The sequence below is a fragment of the Dermacentor albipictus genome, chromosome 7, assembly GCF_038994185.2.
Source record: "Dermacentor albipictus isolate Rhodes 1998 colony chromosome 7, USDA_Dalb.pri_finalv2, whole genome shotgun sequence".
NCBI lineage: Eukaryota > Metazoa > Arthropoda > Arachnida > Ixodida > Ixodidae > Dermacentor > Dermacentor albipictus.
The window spans coordinates 43,334,448-43,347,412 of record NC_091827.1 but is presented as its reverse complement, the minus strand read 5'-3'; the positions used below and the strand labels follow the sequence as shown (position 1 = coordinate 43,347,412).

Sequence of the window (12,965 nt, the reverse complement as noted above, 5' to 3'; positions counted from 1 at the left end):
ATTTTACCTCGTGGGCACGGCACGCGTCTAGTTTCAGACCCACGAGGAGGAACTTACCAGCTGGGGCATCTGGAAACAGAAATTCGAAGATTCGTTTGGCAAGGCAGTTGGAGGTCAGTTGAAAGTCAGCCGAGTGTGGGTGCAGCAGTTTTTCTCCGGCTTCGATATGGGTAGGCCACGCATCATACGTACTCCTGAGGAGCAGGCAGCTTTCGATTAGCACCGCCGCGAGAAGAACCAGAAACGATCTCGTCTACGCCGTGCCAATGCTGCAGCCCGAGTAGAAGAACAAGCTTGTGCAGCAGAGCGCAAGCAGCAACTATGTACCAAGGATCCGGCAACCTGCCAAGCCGTCGGGATTAACCCAGTGATAAACACCGGGGCCGTACATTTCAGCTTCACTGGTTAACCATCTATACGGAGTGCTTGGCGGTGATCTTTTTTTATGTTTACTGCAAACGTAACCCACGCAAGTCTGTTTTAATGGTAGCTGTTCAGTTTCGCAACAGCCTAACGGTGGAGCAGGAGTTATTCATTGCACTTTGGCAACTTCTGCTCACGAATGAGCACACGGCGCTTTGATGGTCGTGAGAGAGCGTCCAGCGTATAGACCCTTTTCTTGACGATCCCGTGGGCGCCGCCATGTTTCATCACGCGGTGACACGTCCACTGCTTGCCTCAGCTGCCTCCATTGCCTCCGTCTTTACGATGGATGTGCATGACGCCCGGCGCGGCTCAGCAAACTTCTATTTTGGCAGATATATGGTGAACGGTGACGGAGGGGATGACAGAAGCTTTGGCCACAGCTTCAGAGGGCATGTAAGCGCTTTCTGGGCTCCTTACGCCTTGTACAAACAGCATGAGCAGCGTATACGGTGCTTGTACAAAAAGCGGTGCTAGAGGTGTGTTCCAAGCTGTCCAAATGTTTCGGTTATGAATTGAATTAGGCTCAGTCTGTTTTGCTTTTTTTTCGTTATCTCGCAACCACTTTGAAGCAGCGACTTAATTGTCATTTTCTGACTGAGTAACGTTCCTCGGTGCGGTGACTATCTGATTGTTAATTTTCTGCCTAATCGCTCATGGTATGCTCAGCAGTGACAGATTTATTCTTGCTGCGCGCAAGGCTTGGAACATGAATGTTCTGTACATTGTAATAGCTTGTAGCAAAGACGTCTTATGACAAGTCATTCACATACTCTGTGGAACGTCGCGAAACGTGCAGCTTCGAACATTCGTGCGCTCTTGGTGGGGTCACCGACACCCATGCTTCGACGCATTGATTCAAGTGTGCGCCCACACACTTGTTCTTGATGCGTTGGTGATATAGTGGGCGTATGCGTATGCACACAACGTGCGAGAAACTTACTGTTCCAGGAAGTGGCGGTACTCCTTTTGTCGCTGTGGGATGAGCGGTTGACGAGCTTGCCGACGTTCCGGCATTGAAGTACTTTATTTGGAGGTTCGCCATATAATGCTGGTGGACGAGAGATTTTTCTGTCCTTGAGAGAAGTCAGGCAATGCGAAGAGGCGGCATTGAAGGCTCTTTTTATGTAGCAGTGGTCCGTGAACTTGCATGCACAGATTCGTTCCATTTCTTAATACGCCAGTGACTATTTTTGCAACCAACTGCAGCACACGTCTTCTCTCAGCCACTCCATGGGAAGAGTAGGCATTAAACTGTGTGAAAGGGTCTCTATTATGACTGTTTCAGAATGCCAAAAACTTGCACGTTTCAATCTGCATATTCACGAAATATACCTGTGCAATTCGTTCTTATGCTTCTGCATATTTATACCATTATAGCAAGTTTCATAGAGTTTGTTACAACATAAACTGTATGCCATCTATGCTCTAAAAATGAGTACAAAGGGTTTAACCGAGAAGCCCGATTTTTATGAGTCATATCTTAAGCAAACAAAGACTGACACCGAAGACAACATAGGGGAAATTGCTTGTGCTTTATAAAATTAAATAAAGAAACGATAAATAATTGGACATTAAAGTAGATGAGAAAACAACTTGCCGCTGGTGGGGAACGATCCCACAACCTTCACATTTCGTGTGCGATGCTCTACCGGTTGCCTTCACCCAAAAAGATTACATTCTCGTGACGCCTGTGGCAGAAATGATGTTCCACGTCCACCGCCGAGGTCTGTCAGTGGTGGCGCTGGCTAACACTCCCAGGGTTCTCACCCAAGGAAGTGGACGGGGAAACGGCGCCGCGGTAGCTCAATTGGTAGAGCATCGCATGTGAAATGCAGATATTGTGGGATCGTTCCCCACCTTCGGCAAGTTGCTTTATGATCCACTTTCATTTCCATTAATTTATCGTTTCTTTATTTCATTTTATTAAGCACAAGTAATTTCCGCTATCTTGTCCTTGGTGTCAGTGTTCGCATGTTATGACTGCACTCTAGAAGCAGCTTATCCTACTTGTGGTGCGACCGCGACCTGTAGTAATTTTTCTTCAAATACGTAACTTTCTTTACCCTGTACTTTTGTGTCTGTGTGAACGCATACTCTTAATCGGCGCATACTCAATCTCTTACTCAGTCGCGTACTCAGCTGTATGCGATTCGAGCAACACACAAATAGCCACGTACGTGTTGAAACGGGAAGCCGAGTGATAGACGAGGTTAAAAAAAAAAACTGAATCGCAATTCGTACCTTGTGTCCGGCGATAGCGCTTGCTTTCTTTTTCCTTTCTGCGAAGGCGCACTTCGAAGCCGGAAAGGCTCGCTGCATGAGGGGCTCATCTCGCAAAGCATGACTTGTGAAGAAACGCCGTTTCCACACACAGGAAGCGCCTAATTGCAATCTGCATACGCTGGCAGGCCGCCGAGGACGCGATATACCGCACGCCTCCGCCGCTGCTGTGTGTATCGCTGGCCGTGGAGATCCTCTTTGCTTGCTATGCACGCAGCCCTATGTGTGTGTGGGCGCCCGGATTTGACGAGGCTGAATGCGAAAAACTTGTGAACAACGAGGCTTACACCGCAAAGTTTCCTAGAAACGTCACCAGAGGGAGCTCTGGTGCTGCTATTGTTCATCGCTATACCTTGGGAATTACGAGTAGAGTATGCACCTGGATTAATTTGATATTCTTTGCCTATTTCTCTAGACGTTCTTCGACGTCATCATAAAGCGCTGCCGGTCTAAGTTTCCAAGAAATCGCTTTTTCTTTTACTAGCACGTGAATACAATAAGTTCCTGCACCGCGCTTGACTATTGCGAATCGTTGCGGTTATAACGATATATTCTTTCAATATTATATCAATTTGGAAAGTCGCGGGGCCATTGGAAAGGCAGACGGTCGAAGGCTGTGCCACGTTCACACTGTCCATCATTACCATGGTGGCCAAGCACGCAGCTTCCGTAGGCAATAGCTGCAGAACCAGCGGGCCTGCAAGTTGAGCTCGTTGAATTGGATTCGTGGCTGCAACAGTCGAGGGATGAATAGTGACGTGCACGACACTAGAGCTGTCTCGCAACTGACTTTATTGCGATCTACCCGGAAAAAGGCAAGTACGTTCAGTTCAGTTCAGTAGATCCGAATAAAATTTCAATTGTGAGGAAGCGCTCCTGTCCTAGACTTCTTTCTTCGTCCCCTGTGTTATTGTTAAATTCTGTTTTCAACCCTGAATTATACGACCAGGACTCCCTCGAGGATTGCCTTTATGGAATTTTTTTTCTAGGGAGCACTATGGTTTACCTGCAGCGACCGTTTTTAGCAGCTCTGGCTGGCTGCTGCTCAGCGTGAGGTGCTGGGTTCAATTAATGCCTTGCACAGAGCAGAAGGCCTGTGCGCTCTATATATGTGACGTCGTCTAAGGAGTAAGCCTTTAAGTACTCGTTGGGAGCCATGTTTAGGACAATGCTAAGCCGAGGCTCAAGTTGAAGCCAGCGCTTCTGATCATGCTAAGCACAATTTTCGCGACCACACTGCATGTAGACCGTGATTTGGAGTTTTTGAAACCGAACCATCCGACTTAAAACCATGTCATGATTCAGTCTAAACCAAAACTCCCACCTAAAACCGTGCTTTTCACCATGCAGAAGCCAATGTTTTCATTGAAAAGGGAAAACTACAGCCGGAGCTTCGACTTAACCCTTTGACGGTTTTCGCCGTACATGTACGGCGGCGGTTTTGTGTCCCGCAAGGTCTTAGCCGTACGGGTACGGTTTCGACCCTCCGTTTGAAATTTCGCGCCATAATGACGATGCACGCTCACTGGGAGGTACTGCCACCTCTTAGGACTTACAAGAAGCGTTTGAAATTTGTGCTACCTTCTTGGGGAGATAAACATAACTGACTTCTAGCTTCAGCGCGTCGTCGCGCAAACTGCGGCAACACCCCTTTTGTGGTTTCGGTTTCGCCGCGTGATCGCAATGGAGGCGCGCGAAACGTCATTTTTCTCCCTGTCGACACTCTCTTGCAGATGCGGGAAAAGTTGATTTCTATCTTGATTGGCGCTGCTCTTAGCTTGTTTATAACCGCCGCTCGCGAGGTATTCTCGCTCTCAGCGGCAACGCGGTTTCGGTTCCGCCGCAACGGAGGCGCGCGAAACGTGATTTTTATCTGTGTCGGCATGCTATCGCAGGGGCGGCGGAAGTTGATTTCTATCTTGATTGGCACTGCTCTTAGCTCGTTTATCACCGCCGCTCATGAGGTATTCTCGCTCTCTGCGGCTGTGCGGAGACTCGTGTTTCAAGGATACCACACTCTGAAATACTATTGAACATTTTGCAGTTCTGAGTGATGCCGACACCAAAATACTGTTCCTAATTTTTTTTACTATTTATTCCCGACTTTATACATCTTGGACATTTAAGATCCGCAATAAAATAATTTGACCACCTGGGAAAGTTTTCTTCAAAATAATTCGACACTCAAAGGGTTAAAACTGGGCTTCGGACACTGCGAAGCCGAAGCGTTATTGAAAAGAGCTATGCTTTTGACGACATTAAACACAATCTCCCAATAAAAGTATTTCACTCTGGGTAGACGAAGATCTCGTTTAGCACCAAGCATGCCGAAGCCAAACATTTAACTTAAAGCGAGAATTTTTATCATTCTAAGCCAGAGCTGCCACTGGAAACCGTGCTTCGGACTATTCAAAGCCGAAGCTCTCCAAAGTGGTCAGTCCGTGCTCTTGATCGTACTTAAGCCTAACCTCCTAGTGAGAAAATTGACCATACTAAACCGAACACCCACCTAAGAACGTGCTTTTGAGCATGCTAAAATCAAAACTATCACTGAAACCCATAATTTTGATCATGATAAACCGGAACTCCCACCGAAACAATGCTACGGACAGTGCAGCGCCGATGCTGCATTGAAAACCACTTTTGAACATATTTAGGGCAAAGCTCGCAGTGAAAAAATTTGACCACGTTAAGCCCAATTTCCCTCTAGAGACGGCAGTTCTGAAAGGCAGGATAAACCATGCAAAGTTAAGGACAAAATATGCACACAAGTTCTTTAAAAGCAATTTCCCAGAATTAAACTTTTTCTACCATAAAAATTTGCTCTTCGCAGGAAGTGACCCTATCACAGAAGCAACTCTTTACTGACATCTTTAGAGATGGCAAGATGGCTTATTCTTTCCCCCTTTGCCCGCTAGAAGTAGAAAGAAAGGAAGTTTGCGCAACCTTCCTTTTTGCTAACGGTGCCCTCGGCGTCGAAACGCGAAACTGCTCAAATACTTGAATTCGAAAATATGGCGACATGGACACATGTTTTCAATTCGGCGGGACGTGAGACATTCGCGGCCTGGATGGAGATACGCTAAGCTCGTTGCACAAATTGCGTCTGTACATCCACTAAAGTGTGAATGCGTGCAATCTTTCAGATCCGGAGCTATATCAACAACGTAGTACTTTCTTCTCAGTTCAGCTTACTAGTGCAATCTAACATCCGTCGCAACACTCTTGGCTGGAAGGAAGTTGCTCTAATGCTCTCTTTCAGTAATTGTTGCTTAGCGTTGGAAAGCGGACACACACGAGTGCGTTGTAATTTGAAGTGTAGAATGTCGACATGCGTATAGAGGGGCAGAGGCTGTAGCTGTGGGGTTCGCAAGGAAGTTGCCATAGTTGTTTCGCAAATATGGTCCTTGCTCTGAATTGAGCCAAATCAGTACAGATATTCGTACAGATAACTGCATAAACAGCGTTGCTACTGTTTTCGATTCAGAGTGAAAGTGTCGGCACGTGTACAATAGTTTAGCGCTGTGTCATCATCCTTGAAAAGAAGGAGGTTGCCCTACCGCCCTCTTTCGCCAACGTTTCCTCCTCTTTCAAATACAGAAAAACGTGTACTACAATGCAAGCTGCCAGTCATTAGGCAGAGGTCACATGTTTTCAGTTCAGGACGCGTTAAAAAAAAAGGCTTGCGACTCGCTGGGCTCAAAAGAACATGCCACAATACTCTCTTACGCAAGCGGTGCCTCTGAATTGAATTGCGGAACTGGTGTGCGTACAAGCATTGAAAGTCAACTGCGGAGATTGTGGCTTTCATAGATTATGAAAAAGGCATTTGATTCAGTAGAGATACGAGCTGTCATGGGGGCATCGCGTAATCAAGGTTAGTACAGGAGGTGTATCGGAATATCTTGGGATATATCTACAGAGATTCCACAGCTACCGTGGTTCTCCACAAGAAAATGGAAACCTATCAATCGATGTACTGTAGTGACGGAGAAGAGATCGACACCCACATTGCCTTCATCGAACATTTCTTCCTTTTTTTGTCATCCCTTTGGAATTGATCTTTGGAAGCTCCCCGTCGTAAGCAAACGGAGAGCTTGAAGCACCTCTTGCGTCGTTGTGCCAGCGGTCCGAAGGCAACTGATGGTGTGCTCCAGTTTCGCGCAGAGCCATCGCACAGTGTCCTTTGAGAGCCTGAAGTGCCCGTGGAACTCTCGCCGAGGCTGCTCGAGAGACTCCAAAAGTGCGACAATAGGAGCAGTCATCGTGGCTTGTGAGCGCCAAGCCATAGGCCAAACACTGAACATGATTCCATAAGCACTATGTGAAACGGCGAGCATTCTCAACAAATGCGCTCACATCATTCAGCAATTAAAACATGAGCAGCATTTATGTTTATCACAGCGCAGGCACAACATTTACTTTCACTGATTAGAATTGTCTTAAATAATTAACATCGGTAACGTTCTACAACGGTACATTGCGTTTTAATCTCGAAAAACGGGACCCCCGCCATAGCCACTCATGTTCGGCGAGCGACGACATTATGAGCAGATGACAGGGGCATTGTCTATTACAAGCGCTGCTATGGCAACGGCCATTCATTCCTCGAATGACCGAAACGAGTGACCTTGTCGACTGTTCTACGCTAGCAGAAGATTCCACTCAGTATTCGAATGATTAACAAGAGCGTGACGTATGCGCATTTTGTGGTCCCACCCCGGCGCAGTGGTGGCCGTGACGAAAGGCGCGGGTGCCAATGAATCACGAGAGGGCAACCGAAGGAACTCGTCACATCAGTACTCGTCACATCGAAAGGATGCCATCTTCAGTTTTGAAGTTATGCTGATTACACCATCGCCCGGTTGCGTCACCATTACGACAAGAGTTGTTGCTCCTTCTAGTGTTCGACGTAATCACACTGATAACAACGGCCACCGAAATGTCCGTTCCCTGGCCAAAAAAAAAGAACGCGAAATATTGGTTCAGTCTTGTGAAGAAATGGGACGTTTCCTCGCAGTTCGGTAGGAAATGGCGATATTCTTTCACTCATAGGAGGGCAAGGAACATTGTGGCGAATCTTATTTTTAGGAAGGAGTAATTGTTTGCTATACAAGCATTTGACTCCATGTCGAGATTTTTCGCTCACTCCACGACGAGGTATACATGAAATTGGTGGCTCAGCGGCAGTGCCATTCTGCTGCTGAGCGCAAGGTCGTGGGTGCGATCCCCGGCAGGCAGTGACCGCATGCCGTTGGCGAGGTAGGATGCAAAAAAAAAACGCTGCTGTACTTTTTTTTAGGTGTACATTACAGAGCGCCCTGGGTGTTTCGAAATTGATCCGGAGTCCTCCGATATAGCGTATATTGTAGCCTCTGTATTGCTTTGGGATACCAAAGCCCACGGGTAAGTCAATTCATTTACAGTCTTCATAATTTCCACAATCTTCAACTGATTCTGGAGCACCAGCGTTTAGACGAAGGCCTAATGCGAAGGACAGCACATGTTTTGCAGATTCTGAACTGTGCAACACACTCTTAAGCAAAATTACATCCTTTGGGTCGTATCTTGCCACACAACGATAGTCGTCATCTGTCTTGTCCGCATTTCCTTTGTTTAACGCTGCGAGCCCGCTACTTCCAAGTCACGAACGACATGTACATTATCGGCATGACAGCATTCTCGACAGGAAAGTAGCAAGTGCAGCGTTTTCAAGAACGGAAACACCAGCAAAGCAGATGACGATTATTGTTGTGTGGCAGATATACACCCCAAAGGGTGTACATTTGTTTAGGAGTGCACCAACAAGCAGAATTTTCTACCATGGTTTGAAGCTCCGTCTGGCACACTTCCCGATGAATGCGTTTACCCGTGCTTAGAGCGAGCTTACTTCGTTGAGGGGGAAGACGTGTGTGGTGAGTGCGCTACAACTCTCGAAAAGGAGTCAAAATATGCAGCAAGCAGCTGTACTCCCACGAAAAAGGAATTCTGAAGACTCCCTTTGGCTTTCCAGAGTCGCAACGAAACATTGCGAAACTCTTCCAACAGGCGTAAAAAGCATTCACCATATCCAGGCGATATATCATTCGTAGAAAGTTTGACGAACCTTCTGGTCGGGCTCATTTAGGTTTGTCAAAAAACTTGTACGGTCTAGTAACAGGAGGACCGCTAGGACACCCTTTGCTTTAAGAGTCCTTAGCCTATCCTAACCAGGAAAGTGGTACAGTGCACTAGCTCACGTTCGTTGACTCCTCGACGCTTTCATCGCGGTCATCTGCATGATCCCGTCATGCTCTGCATAGAAGACTCGTGACTTCATACACACTGTAGCCTGTAACTGTGGAGGATGTGAGGTAGGGTGTTCGAGGCAATTATTTAAATTCATTTGTAAAATATGGATGAGGAAGAAAAAGTGCCGAGCAGAGAAGATGTGGATACATTGGCTTTCGCTCATGCTGACAAAGGCTTGTCCACCAGCCGAAACATTAGATAAATATACTGTGCAAATTCAATGCACGTCGTACTCTCTTTTTGTTTATTTTACCACCAGGGCCAGCATGACATCCTCAGCCACAAATATATACAAGTATACATTTACATATATATATATATATATATATATATATATATATATATATATATATATATATATATATATATATATATATATATATATATATATATATATATATATAATGCTGATTATCGTGTAGATATGAAGTGAAAACGAGATGTGCACCATGTTCATATATTAATAATGTTAATAATGTGTTATCTCTTGACCCCTTGCTCACAATAGTTGGGCAGCATTCATTAGTTTTGTTACAGCTGAATTTATTAGTATCCTTGACATTAGGACAAACGTCACGTAGTAATCGGATTTAACCTGATTTTTACTCTGTTTTTCGGGGTGCAAACGTCACGAATTATCGGGTTTTTCCCGGAAAAAGGAGGACCCTGGCGTTATATTAGAACGAGCCCACACCTCCAGGAAAGGGATCGCAAGAATTCCCTTTACCTTTAGACTCCTTAACCTTCGCCTAACTTAATTAGAAAATCAGAGCAATACACTCTTAAAGAACAGTAAATTGTCCTAGAAGGTCCTTTAAGCGAGGGTTAACAACGCGTGCTACTCTTAATTTCTGGTAGGTCTCGCAATCCTCGATGGTGTCAATTTGCTCTGCACACCGACAGAGTGACTCTACTCCCTTGAGGGGTGGTACGAGAACGTTGTCAGTGCATTTCAATGTGTGGAAAAGGAGTTACTAAGGAGTTAGTGCTTTTAAAACCGACATTCAATGGAGTGTGGTGTTTCCAGGCTTTCTTGAATCGTGCACAGTGTCAATGAAATCTTCCGCTCGGCAGTTACAACAACTGAATGAAAATGGAGCTGCGAACGAGTGGCGGAACGAAGGAAGGAAGGAAATGGAAGAAGAAAGAAAAGCGGGTGGCAGTTGATTACGGATAAAGAGCCACTATGCTGAGAAGGAAAGAATGGGACTCTATGGGTGACGTCACGCGATCACGTGGCACAGGATGTCGTAGACAGATACATTGTTTCACGAACGACCGCGAGCCGCGTGTAAGACAGAGAGGGAAAGGGGGTGGGGTTCTTACGACAGCGGCAGGAGGAGAAGTAGGTGGGAAGTGGAGGGAGGGGGTGGTTCTCCCCGATTTCTTTGAAAACCGATCCTTTCGTCGGCGCTTTGGCGCAGTTCGGACGCGACGATACAGGCCCAAGTTCTTCGCCCGACATCTGTACTGTACATTCGTTCATTTCCTTACCAACGTCTGTAGTATTTTTATTATTTTTTCTTTCTCCATTCTGTTAATGAGTATGCCTCGGGTTTTTTCACGCACGTCTCGTCTCCGGACCTAAAGGGACGCATATATCGACGCGCCTTCTTCGTTATTTGCTCTCAGACCGAGGGCAGCCCGCTGGAATTGTGTCAAAATCACATGGTCGTCTTCGCCGCACCGCACGAGAGCAGTGCATGGCAGCTTCCAGGGCACATTCGTGAGTTGACACTGCGCTCTTTGTGTGCCTTGAATCTACCCGTTTTTATTGCGTATTTGTGTTTATCGAGCATGACTTTCCCGCAATGACCCCTCACTTGGATTCTCTTTAAACGTCGCCGCCAAGTATTCGCGACCACAATGAAAGGCCGTTATCGTACGTTTATCTGGATCCATTTAATATGCTGTTCCTATACAACTACTTGGGTGTGAGAGACTTCACATTAGAAAAATCGCTGCTAAGCACGAGGGCGTGGGATCGAATGGCGGCCGCATTTGAATGGAAGCGAAATGCAGAAAAAAAAATACATCCGTATACTTAGATTTGGGTGCACGTTAAGAAACTTCCGGTGGTCAAAATTAATCTGGAGTCTCCCACTATGATGTGCTTCATAATCAGATCGTGGGCTTGGCACGTTAAACTCTATAATATGAATTAGAGAGCTTTGCAATAAAGTTGACCACGTGGTGTTCCTTAACGTGTACCTGAATCTAAGCACAGGAACGTTTCATTTTTTTGCGTTCTCAAACTTAGCCATTATTAAAACTTAAATATGAATCAAGGTAACGTTAATTCGCAACCTCTGCAGCTTATTCACAATATTTAGAAAAGGTTACGAAGACCAGCCTACGCACAAAAAGTAAAGCCAGGACGTCGACCTCTGTCATCCCGTTTTTGTATGCCTCAGCGTCTGCATGCAAATATAGCATAAAAAAGTCCTTCACTTTGGAAAGTCTTAAATGGTTTTTGTACAGGAAAATGTGTTATCGTTTAGCACTCTATATTCGCTAGTTAATGCTCGCATTGCCGGGCTTACTTCAGTTCGACTTCTGAGCCGGACGTTGGAATATATATATATATATATATATATATATATATATATATATATATATATACACGTAAAACTTCAAGAAGGCACACGTTCAACCTAGGAAATTCAAATATGAAGCAAAGAAATTGTTGATGGAATTGAACCTTGAGCGTCTGTCTGGTGCAGTGTACAAAAGTCAGGGGTTGAACCTTGAGGTTTTCTTTGCGATAAAAACGCATAAACCCGACCAACCTTTACGCACAATTTTGCCTGAGAGAAACACATGGCAATAAGTAGTTTCTGGTTATATTCAGCAGAATTTAACAGGGCTCCAGGTAGAAGACCCATTCAAAATAATAAACTCGGAAGATTCCATTAGGTTTTTACAAGCAGGGGTGCGTTCAGTATGTACAGCTTTCAGAATCGACGTTAGAGATTTAAACTATTCCCTTCCTAGAAATCAGCTTATGAATACAATCAAAGATTGCATTATGGAAAACGACGAGTTAAAGTTTAGAAATGAGAGTGGCGCCCCGGTTCAGTCTTTTCTCGAACTCTTGGTTTTCTATTTAAATTCTACGTTCGTTATCTGGGATAATGAAATTATGATTCAGAAGCAGGGAGTCTGCATTGGCTCTCAGGTCGTACCAATTCTTAGCGAGATCTTTCTCGGCACAGTTTTTATTTATTTATTTTTATGTAACATACTGTTAGTCCCACTGGGACTGTTACAGGAGTGGATTGATCAGCAAGATACAGGAATACAGTATACAGTACAGTACATAATATGCCAGTTACACATCAAGTGGGCAACAATACAAACAGTATACAGTACAGTACCGTAATACGCCAGTTACACACCGAGTAGGCAACAACACAAAGTCAATACAGTCTGAACATGATCATCAGGTCTGGATTGTTGACAAGACTGACGAGGCTGCGAGCTCAGGGAACTTTTCCAAGGAATCCTGCGCAGTTATGGATTTGTCTAGGCTGTTCCATTCTATTATGGCTCGAGGGAACAAGGAAAAGTAATATGTGTTCTAAGCACAAGAGTATTCATTAATCGTAAAGTCATGCTTGTGACGTGTTTCTCTAGAACGATTAAGACTAATGTAAGTAGCAGGATCCATGTTAAATGCGTTTTGAATTAATTGATAAAGAAACTTGAGTCTATGGAGCGTGACGCGGCTTGATAAGGTGTCTAGGCTTGCGTAGGAAAGCAGCTCTGTGGGAGAATCAGTGCGCCGGTATCTATGGTAGATAAAACGAACAGCTTTTCGTTGAACTGATTCGAGCATGTGTACACCTTTTTGCATATATGGAAACCAGACGACGTTTGCATATTCTAAGATTGGACGGATAAGGACTTTATATGCGAGTAACTTGGTATCTGAAGTCACAAAGCGCAAGGTGCGCTTAAGGAAGTAT

The 12,965-nt window shown here is 45.2% G+C and overlaps 1 protein-coding gene across 1 annotated transcript in view; it reads left to right on the top strand.

The window, feature by feature from the left end:
- The window catches only part of LOC135915258 (papilin-like), a 348,089-nt gene that overhangs the window by 241,537 nt on the left and 93,587 nt on the right, over positions 1-12,965 (top strand). Inside the window, exon 41 of the mRNA XM_070521938.1 lies at positions 10,630-10,723. Coding sequence (XP_070378039.1) covers positions 10,630-10,723 — 94 coding nt within the window. The remainder of the gene's footprint in view (positions 1-10,629; positions 10,724-12,965) is intronic.